The 14,133-nt window shown below is 40.8% G+C and overlaps 1 protein-coding gene and 1 long non-coding RNA gene across 3 annotated transcripts in view; one reads left to right on the top strand and one right to left on the bottom strand.

Moving 5' to 3' along the window:
- Positions 1-14,133, bottom strand: part of LOC143266763 (uncharacterized) — a 230,770-nt gene that overhangs the window by 32,482 nt on the left and 184,155 nt on the right. The window lies entirely within an intron of this gene.
- Positions 1-14,133, top strand: part of LOC143273128 (3-beta-hydroxysteroid sulfotransferase-like) — a 291,023-nt gene that overhangs the window by 274,474 nt on the left and 2,416 nt on the right. Inside the window, exons 7-9 of the mRNA XM_076571518.1 lie at positions 9,096-9,190; positions 11,702-11,885; positions 13,072-13,177. Coding sequence (XP_076427633.1) covers positions 9,096-9,190; positions 11,702-11,885; positions 13,072-13,177 — 385 coding nt within the window. The remainder of the gene's footprint in view (positions 1-9,095; positions 9,191-11,701; positions 11,886-13,071; positions 13,178-14,133) is intronic.

Here is a 14,133-nt window from a genome sequence, read left to right as displayed (position 1 = left end):
AACTTCAAGTTTGTATCAATAAACTAAAATTTATACCAATGTAAAACATTTTAAACATAAACTAAAATCTATACCAATGTAAAACATTTTAAACAAGTTGTTCTTTAAAAGTAGGTTCATTAATCTACCGTTTTATCTTATCATCTCTGTATCATATGTATCTATATCATATCCCCTTTTCTTTTTTAGAAAGAGATCGTATTTATAATCAACCTGTTTTAAATAAAAATAATGTTTTTTTTTCTGTCCCACACCAGAGGGCTCTTCTGATTTGGGACACAAGAATCTCTTAACCATTTTTTTTAAGCAATATGTCTGGTTTTAGATGGGGAGTGAGCCAATTCCACCTCTAAAGCCAGCTTGGTATATTTGGGAATATGGGCGTAGCATCTCTTACTACTTCCTGCTGGAGGGGGGCAATGTATCTTATGGGGACGCAAAGAAAATTTTAGGCCTACGGGGTAGTCCTTGAGGCTGTATTGTGGGAGTCACTTGCCTTGAAACCGTTCTGGATGTTAGATTATCTGGGCCATAGTGTCATCGGAGACCTTTTAGGGGGTCTTGGCTGGTCAAACCTGATGTATCTTAATCTAGAATGAATCCATAGCCTCTGGCTTTCTGTGGAAACAAAGGCAGACCCTCTTTTTTAAAGTAACATATCCTTATATCCAAATTTTGAAGTCAAGGTACCTTTAAACTTTACATTTTGGCATAACTGAACAGCTTTTACAATCAAATGTTTTTCTTTAGTTATGAATTTCAAAGACAACATAATCCAGACATTTTTGTGTGATAGCCATCTTTACATGGCTTATTACCTTTACTGTTTTTTTAAACAATTTATTTTTAGATACTATTTGTTTATATAATGATATATTTTTATTTTTTTCTTTTAAGTCTACGTACATTTTTACATGTATTATATACTATTTTATCTGAATCAGCCTTATTGTGAACCTATTGCTTTAAACTATAGCCTTCTAAGCCTGAAATGGTGCTGTGGCTGCTGGCTCCTCCCCCTTCAGCTTTTAAACATGGCGGTGGTACGTTTTCTCCAGCTCTGGCAGTCATCAAGTCTCAGAAATAGTAGGTCTATGCTTTTATCAAAGCAGCATGTAGCCCAGAAACCTCTTTTTTTTTTAATACTAGTAAAGACTAAATGTATCACACAGGGTAATGTGCCACTGGCAGACGCCTCATTCCTGCCATATTGTCTGTCAAACGCACATGCCAGGAACCTGCCAGTGTTCAAACCTGTGTTTTGTAGAGTCTAGCTGCTGATATGAGACATGAAGTAGGAACCTGGTTTTGGCTCTGTTTAGAATTGGTTATTAAATATTCTCAGGTTTAAGGTGGAAACTCAAGCCATTGGGCGCCATTTGTTGCTGGAGGGCTCCTCTCCAGTATCCACCAAGCCCCGCAGTCCCACAATCCACGTATAAAATAATCACTCAGATGCTTATATTACTTATAAACTGTATGGCCATGGCAGGCTTTTTGCTAACTGTTCTTATATCTTAAATTAACCCATTTTTATAAATCTATACCTTGCCACATAACTTGTGGCTCACTGGCTTCTTTACATATTGCTTGTCCTGGCGGTGGCTGCAGTGTCTCTAATGTGGTGGTATTCTAATTGTACTGAAATGTGATTTTGATTGTATGTTAATAAATAAAGTTGCCTGGGGGTCAGAGCTATTAGAGCCATAGCAAGAGTGTGGCAGTGGTGGCACACGCCTTTAATCCCAGCACTTGGTAGAAGAGCTAGGTAGAACTCTGTGTGTTCAGGGATACAGCCAGCATTGGAGACACATGCCTTTAAGACCTGGGGGAGCTGTACATACAGACAGTGAGGAGGCAGTCACGGGTTTGGGTTTACAACCAATGAGAAGGCAGAACAAAAAGACTATTAAAAGACGGACACACAGGAAGTAGCTCTTTTTTGGAGAGCTAAGACCACCACAGAAGGAAGGGTGAGATTTTAGCTCTGAGCTCTGATCTCTTGGCTTTCTCTTTTACATTGGTTCTGTGTTTCTTATTTAATAAGACGGTTGGTTACATCTACACCATTGTGCATGTGTGGATGTCTGAGGACAATTTGTGGGAGTCAGTTCTCTCCTTCAACCATGTGGGTTTCAGGGATAAGGCTCATATCACCAGGCTGTGGTTCAAGCGCCTTTTTTATTTTATTTTACAACACCATTCAGTTCAACATAATAGCCACAGATTCCCCTGTTCCCCCCTCTCGCCCCCTTCCCCCTCCCCCCAGCCCACTCCCCATTCCCACCTCCTCCAGATCAAGGTCTCCCCCGAGGACCGGGATCGACCTGGTAGACTCAGTCCAGGGAGGTCCATTCCCCCCCGTCCCAGACCGAGCCAAGTGTCCATACATAAGTCCCAGGATTCAAACAGCCAACTCATGCAACAAGCCCAGAACCCAGCACTGACACACAGCTGCCTCCCAAACAGCTCAAGCCAAATGACTGTCTCACCCATTCAGGGGGCCTGATCTAGTTGGGGGCCCCTCAGCCTTTGGTTCATAGATTCTGTGCTTCCATTCATTTGGTTATTTGTCCCTGTGATTTATCCAACCTTGGCTTCAACAATTCTCACTCATATAAACCCTCCTCTTTCTCACTAATTAGACTCCCAGTGCTCCACCAGGGGCCCAGCCGTGGATGTCTGCATCCAGATTCCTCAGTCCTTGGATGGGGTTTATGGCACAACTATCAGGGTGTCTGGCCATCCCATCACCAGAGTAGGTCAATTCCTGCCGTCTCTCGACCACTGCCAGCAGTCTTTTGGGGGGGTATCTTTGTGGATCTCCGTGGACCTCCCTAGCTCTCTGCTTCCTCCCCTTCTCACTTTCTCATATGGTTTTCATTTACCATGGTCTCCTATTCCTTGTTCTCCCTCTCTTTTCTTGATCCAGCTAGGATCTCCCATTCTCTTTCCCTCAACCGTCGCCCTTCATTGTTCCCACTCATGACCAGGCTGTTCATGTAGATCTCGTCCATTTCTCCTTGTCTTTTTTTGGGGTCTCATTTTCTAGGTAGCCTCACTGGTGATGTGAGTAGCAGTCCAGTCATCCTTGTTCCACATGTAGCATCTTCCTATGAGTGAGTACATACCATATTTGTCTTTCTGAGTCTGGGTTACCTCACTCAGGATGATTTTTTCTAGATCCATCCATTTGCCTGCAAACCGTATGATGTCATTGTTTTTCTCTGCTGAGAAGTATTCCATTGTGTATATGTGCCACAATTTATTTATCCATTCTTCAGTTGAAGGGCATCTAGGTTGTTTCCAGGTTTTGGCTATTACAAACAATGCTGATATGAACATAGCTGAGCAAGTGCTCTTGTGGTATGATTGAGCATTTCTTGGGTATATGCCCAAAAGTGGTATAGCTGGATCTTGGGGGAGATTGATTACCAATTTTCTAAGAAAGCGCCATATTGATTTCCAAAGTGGTTATACAAGCTTGCATTCCCACCAGCAGTGGAGGAGAGTTCCCCTAGTTCCACATCCTCTCCAGCATAAAGTGTCTTCAGTGTTTTTGATCTTAGCCACTCTGACAGGCGTAAGGTGGTATCTCAGAGTTGTTTTGATTTGCATTTCCCTGATGATTAGGGATGTTGAGCAATTCCTTAAATGTCTTTCAGCCATTTGGGTTTCCTCTGTTGAGAATTCTCTGTTTAATTCTAAAGCCCATTTCTCAATTGGACTGTTGGTCATTTTGATGTCTAATTTCTTGAGTTCCTTATATATTCTGGATATCAGTCCTCTGTCACATGTGGGGTTGGTGAAGATCTTTTGCCATTCTGTAGGATGTCACTTTGCCTTGTTGACCGTATCCTTTGCTCTACAAAAGCTTCTCAGTTTCAAGAGGTCCCATTGATTGATTGTCTCAGTGTCTGTGCTACTGGTGTTATATTTAGGAAGTGATCTCCTATGCCAATGTGTTCAAGACTATTTCCTACTTTCTCTTCTAGCAGGTTCAGAGTAGCTGGATTTATGTTGAGGTCTTTGATCCACTTGGACTTAAGTTTTGTGCACGGTGACAGATATGGATCTATTTGCAGCCTTCTACACGTTGATATCCAGTTATGCCAGCACCATTTGCTGAAGATGCTTTCTCTTTTCCATTGTACACTTTTGGCTTCTTTGTCAAAAATTATATGTCCATAGGTGTATGGGTTAATGTCAGGGTATTCAATTCGATTCCATTGTTCCACATGTTGGTTTTTATGCCAATAACCAAGCTGTTTTTATTACTGTAGCTCTATAGTAGAGCTTGAAGTCAGGGAATGTGATGCCTCCAGGAGTTGTTTTATTGTACAGGTTTCTTTTAGCTATCCTGGGTTTTTTGTTTTTTCATATGAAGTTGAGTATTATTCTTTCCAGGTCTGTGAAGAATTGTGTTGGTATTTTGATGGGGATTGCATTGAATCTGTAAATTGCTTTTGGTAAGATTGCCATTTTTACTATGTTAACCCTGCCTATCCATGAGCATGGGAGATCTTTCCATTTTCTGACATCTTCTTCAATTTCTTTTTTCAGGGACTTAAAGTTCTTGTCATATAGGTCCTTCACTTGCTTGGTTAGTGTTACCCCAAGGTATTTTATGTCATTTGTGGCTTCTTTGTCCATTGTATATAGGAGGGCTACTGATTTTTTTGAGTTGATCTTGTATCCTGCTATGTTGCTGAAGGTGTTTATAAGCTTTATCAATTCCTGGGTGGAATCTTTGGGGTCACTCAAGTATACTATCATGTCATCTGCAAATAGGGAAAGTTTGACTTATTCCTTTCCAATTTTTATCCCCTTAATCTCCTTATGTTGTCTTATTGCTCTGGCTAGAACTTCAAGTACTATATTGAATAAGTATGGGGAGAGTGAACAGCCTTACCTCCTTCCTGATATTAGTGGAATTGCTTTGAGTTTCTCTCCATTTAATTTGATGTTGGCTGTTGGCTTGCTATATATTGCCTTTATTATGTTTAGGTATGTTCCCTGTATTCCTGATTGCTCCAAGACTTTTATCATGAAGGGGTGTTGGATTTTGTCAAATGCCTTTTCTGCATCTAGTGAGATGATCATGTGGTTTCTTTCTTTGAGTTTGTTTATATGGTGTATTACATTGATGGACTTTCATATGTTGAACCACCCTTGCATCCCTGGGATGAAGCCTACTTGATCATGGTGGATAATTGTTTTGATGTGTTCTTGGAGTCTGTTTGCCAGTATTTTATTGATTATTTTTGCATCAATGTTCATGAGGGAGATCGGTCTGTAGTTCTCTTTCTTTGTTGCATCCTTGTTTGGTTTAGGAATCAGGGTAATTGTAGCCTCATAGAAGGAGTTTGATAATGTTCCTTCTGTTTCTATTATGTGGAACAATTTAGAGAGTATTGGTATTAACTCTTCTTTGAAGATCTGGTAGAATTCTGCGCTGAAACCATCTGGTCCTGGGCTTTTTTTTGGTTGGGAGAATTTTAATGACTGTTTCTATTTCCTTAGGGGTTATTGGGCTATTTAAATAGTTTATCTGGTCTTGATTTAACTTAGGTATGTGGTACCTATCCAGAAAACAGTCCATTTCTTTTAGGTTTTCCAGTTTTGTGGAGTAGAGGATTTTGAAATATGACCTTATAATTCTCTGGATTTCCTCAATGTCTGTTGTTATGTCCCCCTTTTCATTTCTGATTTTGTTGATTTGGATTCTCTCTCTCTGTCTTTTGGTTAGTTTGGATAAGGGCTTGTCTATCTTGTTGATTTTCTCAAAGAACCAACTCTTTGTTTCATTAATTTTTTGTATTATTCTCTTAGTTTCTAATTTATTAATTTCACCTCTCACTTTGATAATTTCCTGGCGTCTATTCTTCCTGGGAGACTTTGCTTCTTCTTCTTCTAGAGCTTTCAGATGTGCTGTTAAGTCACTAGTGTGGGATTTCTCCAACTTCTATATGTGGGCATTTAGTGCTATGAATTTCCTTCTCAACACTGCTTTCATAGTGTCCCATAAGTTTGGGTATGTGGTGTCTTCATTTTCATTGATCTAGGAAGTCTTTAATTTCTTTCTTTATTTCTTCCTTACCCCATTGGTGATTCAGTTGAGCATTATTCAGTTTCCATGAGATTGTAGGTTTTCTGTAGTTTTTGTTGTTGTTGAAATCTAACTTTAAACCGTGGTGGTCTGATAGAACACAGGAGGTTATTCTAATTGTTTTGTATCTGTTGAGATTTGCTTTGTGGCCAAGTATGTGGTTGATTTTAGAGAAAGTACCATGGGGTGCTGAGAAGAAGGTATATTCTTTCTTGTTAGGATGGAATGTTCCGTAGATATCTATTAGGTCCAATTGGGTCATGACATCAGTTAAGTCCTTTATTTCTCTGTTAAGTTTCGATTTGGCAGATCTGTCCAGTGGTGAAAGTGAGGTGTTGAGATCTCCCACTATTAATGTGTGGGGTTTTATATGTGGTTTAAGATTTAGTAATGTTTCTTTTACATATGTGGGTGCCCTTGTGTTTGGGGCATAAATGTTTAGAACTGAAACTTCATCTTGGTGGATCTTTCCTGTGATGAAGATGTAATGTCCTTGATCTCTTTTGATTGATTTTAGTTTGAAGTCTATTTTGTTGGATATCAGGATGGCTACTCCTGCTTGTTTCTTAAGACTGTTTGATTGGAAAGTCTTTTCCCAGCCTTTTATTCCTAGGTAGTGTCTGTCTTTGTATTTGAGATGTGTTTCTTGTATGCAATAGAAAGATGGGTCCTGCTTTCGTATCCATTCTGTAAGCCTATGTCTTTTTATAGGTGAATTAAGTCCCTTGATATTAAGGGATATTAATGACCAGTGATTCTTCATCCCTGTTATTTTTGGTGGTAGTATGTGTGTACTTCTCTTCTTTGGAGTTTACTGTTGTGGCTTTATCTATTGCCTGTGTTTTCGAGTGTGTATCTGACTTCCCTCGGTTGGAATTTTCCTTCTAGTGCTTTCTGTAGGGCTGGGTTTGTGGATAGGTATTGTTTAAATCTGGCTTTGTCTTCGAATGTCTTGCTCCTTCCGTCTATGATGATTGAAAGTTTTGCTGGGTATATTAGTCTGGGCTGACATCCATGGTCTCTTAGTGTCTGCATTACATCTGTCCAGGTCCTTCTGGCTTTCAAAGTCTCCATTGAGAAATTGGGTGTTATTCTGATGGGTTTGCCTTTATAGGTCACTTGGCCTTTTTCCTTGGCTGCTCTTAATATTCTTTCTTTATTCTGTACATTTAGTTGTTTAATTATTATGTGTCAAGGGGACTTTTTTGGGGGGTCTAGTCTGTTTGGTGTTCTATAGGCTTCATGTATCTTCATAGGCATTTCCTTCTTTAGGTTGGGAAAGTTTTCTTCTATAATTTTGTTGAATATATTTTCTGTGCCTTTGAGTTGGTATTCTTCACCTTCTTCTATCCCTATAATTCGTAGGTTTGGTCTTTTCATGGTGTCCCAGATTTCTTGGACATTTTGGTTCATGACTTTGTTGGCTTTAGTGTTTCCTTCAACTGATGAAACTATTTCTTCTACTGTATCTTCAATGCCAGAAATCCTCTCTTCCATCTCTTGCATTCTGTTGGTTATACTTGCATCTGAAGTTCCCCATCTTTTACTCAGGTTTTCTATTTCCAGCATTCCCTCTGTTTGTGTCTTCTTTATTTTTTCAATTTCCCTTTTCAGTTCTTGGACTGTTTCCTTTGTTTGTTTCATTACTTTTCATGATTTTCTTTCAGTGCTTTATTGTTTTCTTGCAGGACTTTATTGCTTTCTTCCAGGACATTGTTTTCTTGGAGGGCTGTATTGTTTTCTTCTAATTTGATTGCCCTTTCCTCTAGTTGTTTACAGCGTTCTTCCAATTATCTTGTCTTTTCCTCTACACAAGCCTCTACCTTCTTCATGAAGTTACTCATAAGGCTACTTTCTTCTGCTTCTTCCAATTTTTGACGTTCAGGTCTAGATGTTGGAGGCAGGCTAGGTTCTGGTGATGCTGTATTGCTCTTCATTTTGTTGTATGTACTTCTGCCTTGACGTCTGCCCATCTCCTTGTGGTTCCTTCTTGGTATTATCAGTGTACTTGTTTCAGAAAGAGCTGACAGATTCAGGAAGTCTCTCTCTCTCTCTTGTCCAAAAGGGAGTTCTCTTGTCCAACTCTGGTCCAGAAGGGAAGTCTGGGACAGGATGGGAACTGGGGGCCGGTCTCTAAGTCTCAGAAAGTGGCTGGGGTCTCAGGCAGATGGGTGTGGGGGCAGGGCACGGAGATTGCAGGGGCTGCCGGGGGGGGGGTGGAAAAGGGGATCCCTCCCGGTGGGACTAGAAGGGGACCCGCCCGGTGGCCAGAGCCTGTGGCCAAGTTGGGCAGGTCTTCCCGGAGTGACTGGTGCCCAGGGATGGGGTCCAGGTTGGACCCGGATACTCACCTCTGGTCCAGAAGGGAAGTCGGGGGCAGGATGCGGTTCAAGCGCCTTTATCCACTAAATCATTTCATTAGTTCTTGGTATTTTACTCACAATGAAGTATTATTTAATAAATCTATGATTGCTTCATAAAATAGTTCTTGCATGTATTTGAATTTTATCCTGCTTTTTTTTATATATACTTTTCTAGTTAGAGGTTCAAAGAGGCAGGGCTGGAGATGTGGTTCAGTGGTTATGTACTCTTTCTGCTTTTTCAGAGGACCCAGATTCAGTTCTGCACCCATATGATGGCTTAAAACAATCGGTAATTCTGCTTCCAAGAGATACTATGCCCTCTTCTGGTCTCTGCGAACACTGCACCCATGTGATACACATACATACATATCAACAAACATTTATACACATTAAATAAGTTTTAAAACTCCTTTTAAATATGTAGGTAGTAAGCATGCATAATTTTTCCCCTAAAAAAGTGAGCTTTCTCAATGTCATAATTGTGTTATAGACCTCTAGAGGTAGAAACATGACATCCCTTACCTTCCTCAAAGTAAATGCCATCCTCCAATCAGGAATAAGAACAAATATTCATGAAGTGCAAAGTTCAGTAATAATTTCCTTTTCCTCCCCTATCTCTCTAGTGGTTTTTGGATCCTGGTTTGATCACACACTTGGATGGTTAACCAGGAGAGACACAGAGAACTTTCTACTAATGTCCTATGAGGAGCTACAGAGGGTAATTCTCTTTTACTGTGTTTCCTACATTGCCCATATCTGCCTTTGTTCCTTTCCTTTGTATTTCTCTAGGGGTAAACAATCGAGTAAGTGAGTGGGAGACTGTCATAGTTAGCATCGTTGTCAACTTGACACACCTGTGAGAGGAGTTATCCATGGAGAAAATGCCTCTACTAGATGTCTGTGGGGGGATTTTCTCAATTAATGATTAATGTAGGGGAGCCTCATCACTCTAGGTGCCATATCCATAGGCGAGTGGGCTTGGGATGTATAAGAAAGGTAGCTGAGTAAGCCAGAGGGAGCAAGTCAGTGAGCAGCAATCCTCTGTGGGCTCTGTTTCAGTTCCTGCCCAAGTTCCTGCCTGGCTTCCATCCATGATGCTCAAAACTCAGAAGCTGGATAAGCCCCTCCTCCCCCAGGTTGTTATTGGTCAGTATTTTATCATGGTAACAGAAAAATCAAACCCAAACAGGGAAGGTGTGTAAAACCCAGCGTTTTATTGCCTGCATAACCTCAGCACGTTCTAACTCATCCTGTGACTCACTGTTCTCCTGAAACTTCAAAAACAGTAGTATTCAACTAACACAATAAAAGTGACAACTATCTAGAATAGTGAATGTCATGCTACACGTGTGGTTGATTAATCTTAGCTATGTCTTATTAAAGACACGTGCTTCGTCTAAACGTTCCTTCAGTTTCAGAGTAAGAATCTGATGGCTTTTGTTAAGAACGCTAGCCTGGCAATGCTCTGCGTTCAAGCTCAACAACATTAGTACACAGAAGTTGTCACAGTGGCTCCCACCTCGACAACCTGACCACATCAACACATTTGATGCAGGCACCTCAATAGCTTCATATTGGGGCCCAGGGACAATCAGTAGGGAGTATCGAACATAAAACTTATGCAAGGACCTTTCATATAGACTTTCAGAGAATGTTCCAGGCTCGAGTCCTAAGTCAGAACTCAGAACTGGCCAACAGGAATCTCACCATAGTAAACTATGTATTATATACAGCAATCCCAATACTCCAAAGAGTAGTGGTTTTTCATACAACTCTTTCTCTCTTTCAAATGCCCTTCTATTGGCTGATTTAATCCAGTGAACATTGAAATTCCCGTTTCTTTCTGTGGTATACAGTATTTTTGTAGAAAGTGCCTGTTCATTTTCTGCCTCCACTTTCCAATCCAATTTACATCCAGTTGGATTCATGAGTCTTGTTTTTTCCAACAAAATTTGCCAATGAAAAGTTGGTAACAAGGGTAATGATGAGCATAATGGGGAGAAGCAGAAAAAATATTTCATGTATTTTATATGAAAGCTAGATTAGCCTTGTGGGGGGCACACAGGGAGAAGCAGGAGATGGACTGTTCAGACAAGGGAAATGGTAAGTAGGAGGGGTAAGGTAGTCAGCAAAGCATGATGGGTGATGAGCTGAACGTGAGTTCAGTACAATGATACACATGTATAAAAAGTGACATAATGAAATCCTACATTTTATACACTTAAAATTGATTTGTTTTTCATAAGGAAAAGTCAGGGGCTTGAGGTTGGCTTAGCTGTTCAGAGCATTTGCTGCTCTTCCAGAGGACCTGAGTTTGGGGCCCAAACCCATGCCAGTTAGCTAATAACTGCCTGTAACAATAGCTCCATGGGAATCTGATACTCTCTTCTGGCCTCCATAAACATCTACAAACACACACACACAGACACACACACAGAGACACACACACACATGCACAGACACACACAGACATACACATACACACATACACACATGCACAGACACACCCACACCCACACAGACATACACCTACACACACATACACACATGCACAGACACACCCACAGACACACACACACACACACACACACACACACACACACACACACACACACACACATTTTTTTCTGAGCTGATGGCTGGCAGGCAGACTTGACAAAGGAATGGGTTTTCTTTTCATGACTCCTTTATCCCTTCACAATGTAAGACAGAGTATGAAAATTGGTGAAATTGGGGCTGGAACGATGGCTGAGTGGCTAAGAGTACATGCTGCCTTTACAGAGGACCTGGGTTCGATCCTCAGTACCCACATGGTGTCTCCCAGCCACCTCTAATTCCAACTCAGAGGGATCCATTGTCTTTTTCCAGCCTCAGTGCTCACTATATGCACATGCTTCATATATATTTATATTATACATTATAAATTTATACATATCATATATTATTATAAACTTATATTTTCATATTATGCTGTATAACATTATATAGTGTATACATCATATACAACTCATAAACACAATATAAAATATATTATGAACTTATAAATATATATAACATAGTTATGTATATCAGTATATATTTTATATGAATATGTATATAATGTAGGATGTTAGAAACAAAATTTTAGGTCACATTATAAGGAAGTTATCACCTTCTTGAGAACTCAAGGGCTATGTCACCATCAGTGATTGTATCTACTCTCTCCTGATAACTCCTTTTCCACCCACAGGACCTCAAAGGCAGCATGCAAAAAGTGTGTCAATTTCTGGGCAAATATCTGACTCCAGAACAGCTTGATTCTGCTGCCCGAAACTTGTCCTTTTCAGTCATGAATGAGAATAGCATGTCCAACAGCCTAATGCTAAGAAATCCCAAAGATGGCACCGTCTCCAATATACCATTGTTGAGAAAGAGTAAGAAAAGATAGAGTGTCAAGGTTGTGTTGTAGAAATGGGTAGGTTTTTGATGTTTGCCTGAAGCATGAGGCATGAAAACAGACGTGCTTGGAAGCTAGTGTCATATTCCATCATATTCTTCAGAAGAGTCACTGGCAACAGATCCGTTACTGAGAATCCTTAGAACCACGGTTAAGTAGAGAAGGAGTGAGAGGTGCCTGTGCCCTCCTGGCTCTGCCTGGGCGATGGACAAGTCCTGTCTATACACTTAGACCAGTCAGTCTCAGTGACATGGTCCACGTCTGTAAGAAACCAGAGGTGTAGTCACAGGAACAGCACTTTCCAATTCAGAGGGTTTACAACAGTAACCCATGCAAACATCCATGTGTCTACATGACAGATACAACGCCATTCGTCAGTAACAGAGTTTACTGACACATGCAGCAACTTGGACGGATTCCAGTGGCCTTATGCTGAGCGACAAGAGTAACAACAAATCTACACACAATATATTTATGTAACATTGATAAAATAGAAAATAATTGTAGAGGCAGAGAATATGTTGCTGACCTTCAGGGATCCAGGGTGGTGGGGCTTGATGATTCATATATGACTAAAAAAGTAGTAGTATTGGGAGATGTTTGTGACACTGGACTATTTATGTATTTCAGTGGAAACGGATTACAAAAATTTCCCACATGGAGAAAAGTGATGTAGAACACATCCATTTCCCTAGTGGAGATTTTTCTGATCACAGCATTGTGTAACTTAACCATATTCCCTTGACGATAATACAAACTTTGTTGTAAAAAAAGTTGAAGGACACAAACTTTCAGTGTCCATTTTGTACCCTGTATCTCTGTCACATAGTTGTTATTTTTTTTCCACATGGAGGGCAGGACTGAGGTGCAGGTATGAAAACTCCCTCAGTTTTTCCTTCACAGTTTCAAGACTAGGATTTTTCCATCTGACATTTCGGACGCTCACAGGTACTAACCTCAAATCATCGCAAGCCCTTTCCCTTTTGTGCTAACGTAGTTTTGACAGTTGGCAGTTGGTCTGAAGCAGAAAACTGTAGGATGACTCATTTTGGTCTTGAGAGAAAATACTAACTGGATAGTTGAGGTGGGAGTGTGACAGGCTTGGCTGTGCAAGTGGGATTTGGACTCATTCCTGGTGTTTTCCTTCTGTGTTTGATTGACAGGCATCTGTGGGGACTGGAAGAATTTCTTCACTGTGGCTCAAAGTGAAGCCTTTGACAGAGTCTATCAGGAGAAGATGTCGAGGCTGGATCCTGGTTTCTTCCCCTGGTCAGCACGATATTGATCAATGCCCCCACCCACCTACCCCCTCATGCCAGATAGGGTTTCTTAGTGTAGTCCTGGCTGTGCTGGACCTAGCTCTGTAGACAGGCTGGCCTCGAACTCAGAGATCTGCCTGCCTCTGCTTCCTGAGTGCTGGGATTAAAGGTATGCACCACCAATGCCTGGTTGTCTGGTTAAAGGACTCTAAACATTTTAAGGACTCTGAGTGTTACTTACAAAACTTAAAAAAAAATCTATCTGTGCATTTTTTTTTTTTTGTCATCTGGATGCAAGTTAGTCATGTGGGACCAGGAAATCTGATGGAGAAAATGCCTCCATCAGTTGGTCTGTACAAGGGCCCAGCCCACTCAAGGTGGTGCCATCCTTGGGGAAGTGGCTCTGAGTTGTATGAAAAAAAAACAATCTGAGCAAGTCACAGGGAGCAAGCCAATAAACATCATTCCCCCACCGTCTCTACTTAGTTCCTGCCTCAGTTTCCCATGATAATGGACCTGTAAGCCAAATAAACCCTTCCCTCCCCATGTTGCTTTTGGTCAGTGCTTTATCACAGGAATGGAATGAAGATTGGAATGCTATCCTTTTGAGTTGCCAGGTGGTTCATATCACAAAACTCAGAGCAAAATAGTTTTTCAAAAACTTGAGTCTAGAGCAGACATATCTGTACCTGGTTTCCAAAACTGAATTGCAAGTAAGGTATTCATAATAAAATGTCAATTTATTGTCGCTTTCAAACAACTGTGGTGACAAATTTTTTGGTATTGAAGGGGGTCAGCAGAGAGAAGTGTATGCCTGCCTGAGCTTTAAATCTCTAGTTATAAGGAACAAAGGCTCAACACTTTGCTAGTCAGAACTCAAAACAGGTCAGGCTAGAGTGGCAGCTCAGCAGTTGAGAGCACCATGGCTCTTGCAGAAGAAGGGAGTTTGCCCACATCCACACCAGA

Source organism: Peromyscus maniculatus, chromosome 1 (assembly GCF_049852395.1).
Source record: "Peromyscus maniculatus bairdii isolate BWxNUB_F1_BW_parent chromosome 1, HU_Pman_BW_mat_3.1, whole genome shotgun sequence".
In the NCBI taxonomy this organism is placed as follows: domain Eukaryota; kingdom Metazoa; phylum Chordata; class Mammalia; order Rodentia; family Cricetidae; genus Peromyscus; species Peromyscus maniculatus.
The sequence above is the reverse complement of the archived record's forward strand: the minus strand, read 5'-3'. Positions and strand labels throughout refer to the sequence as shown.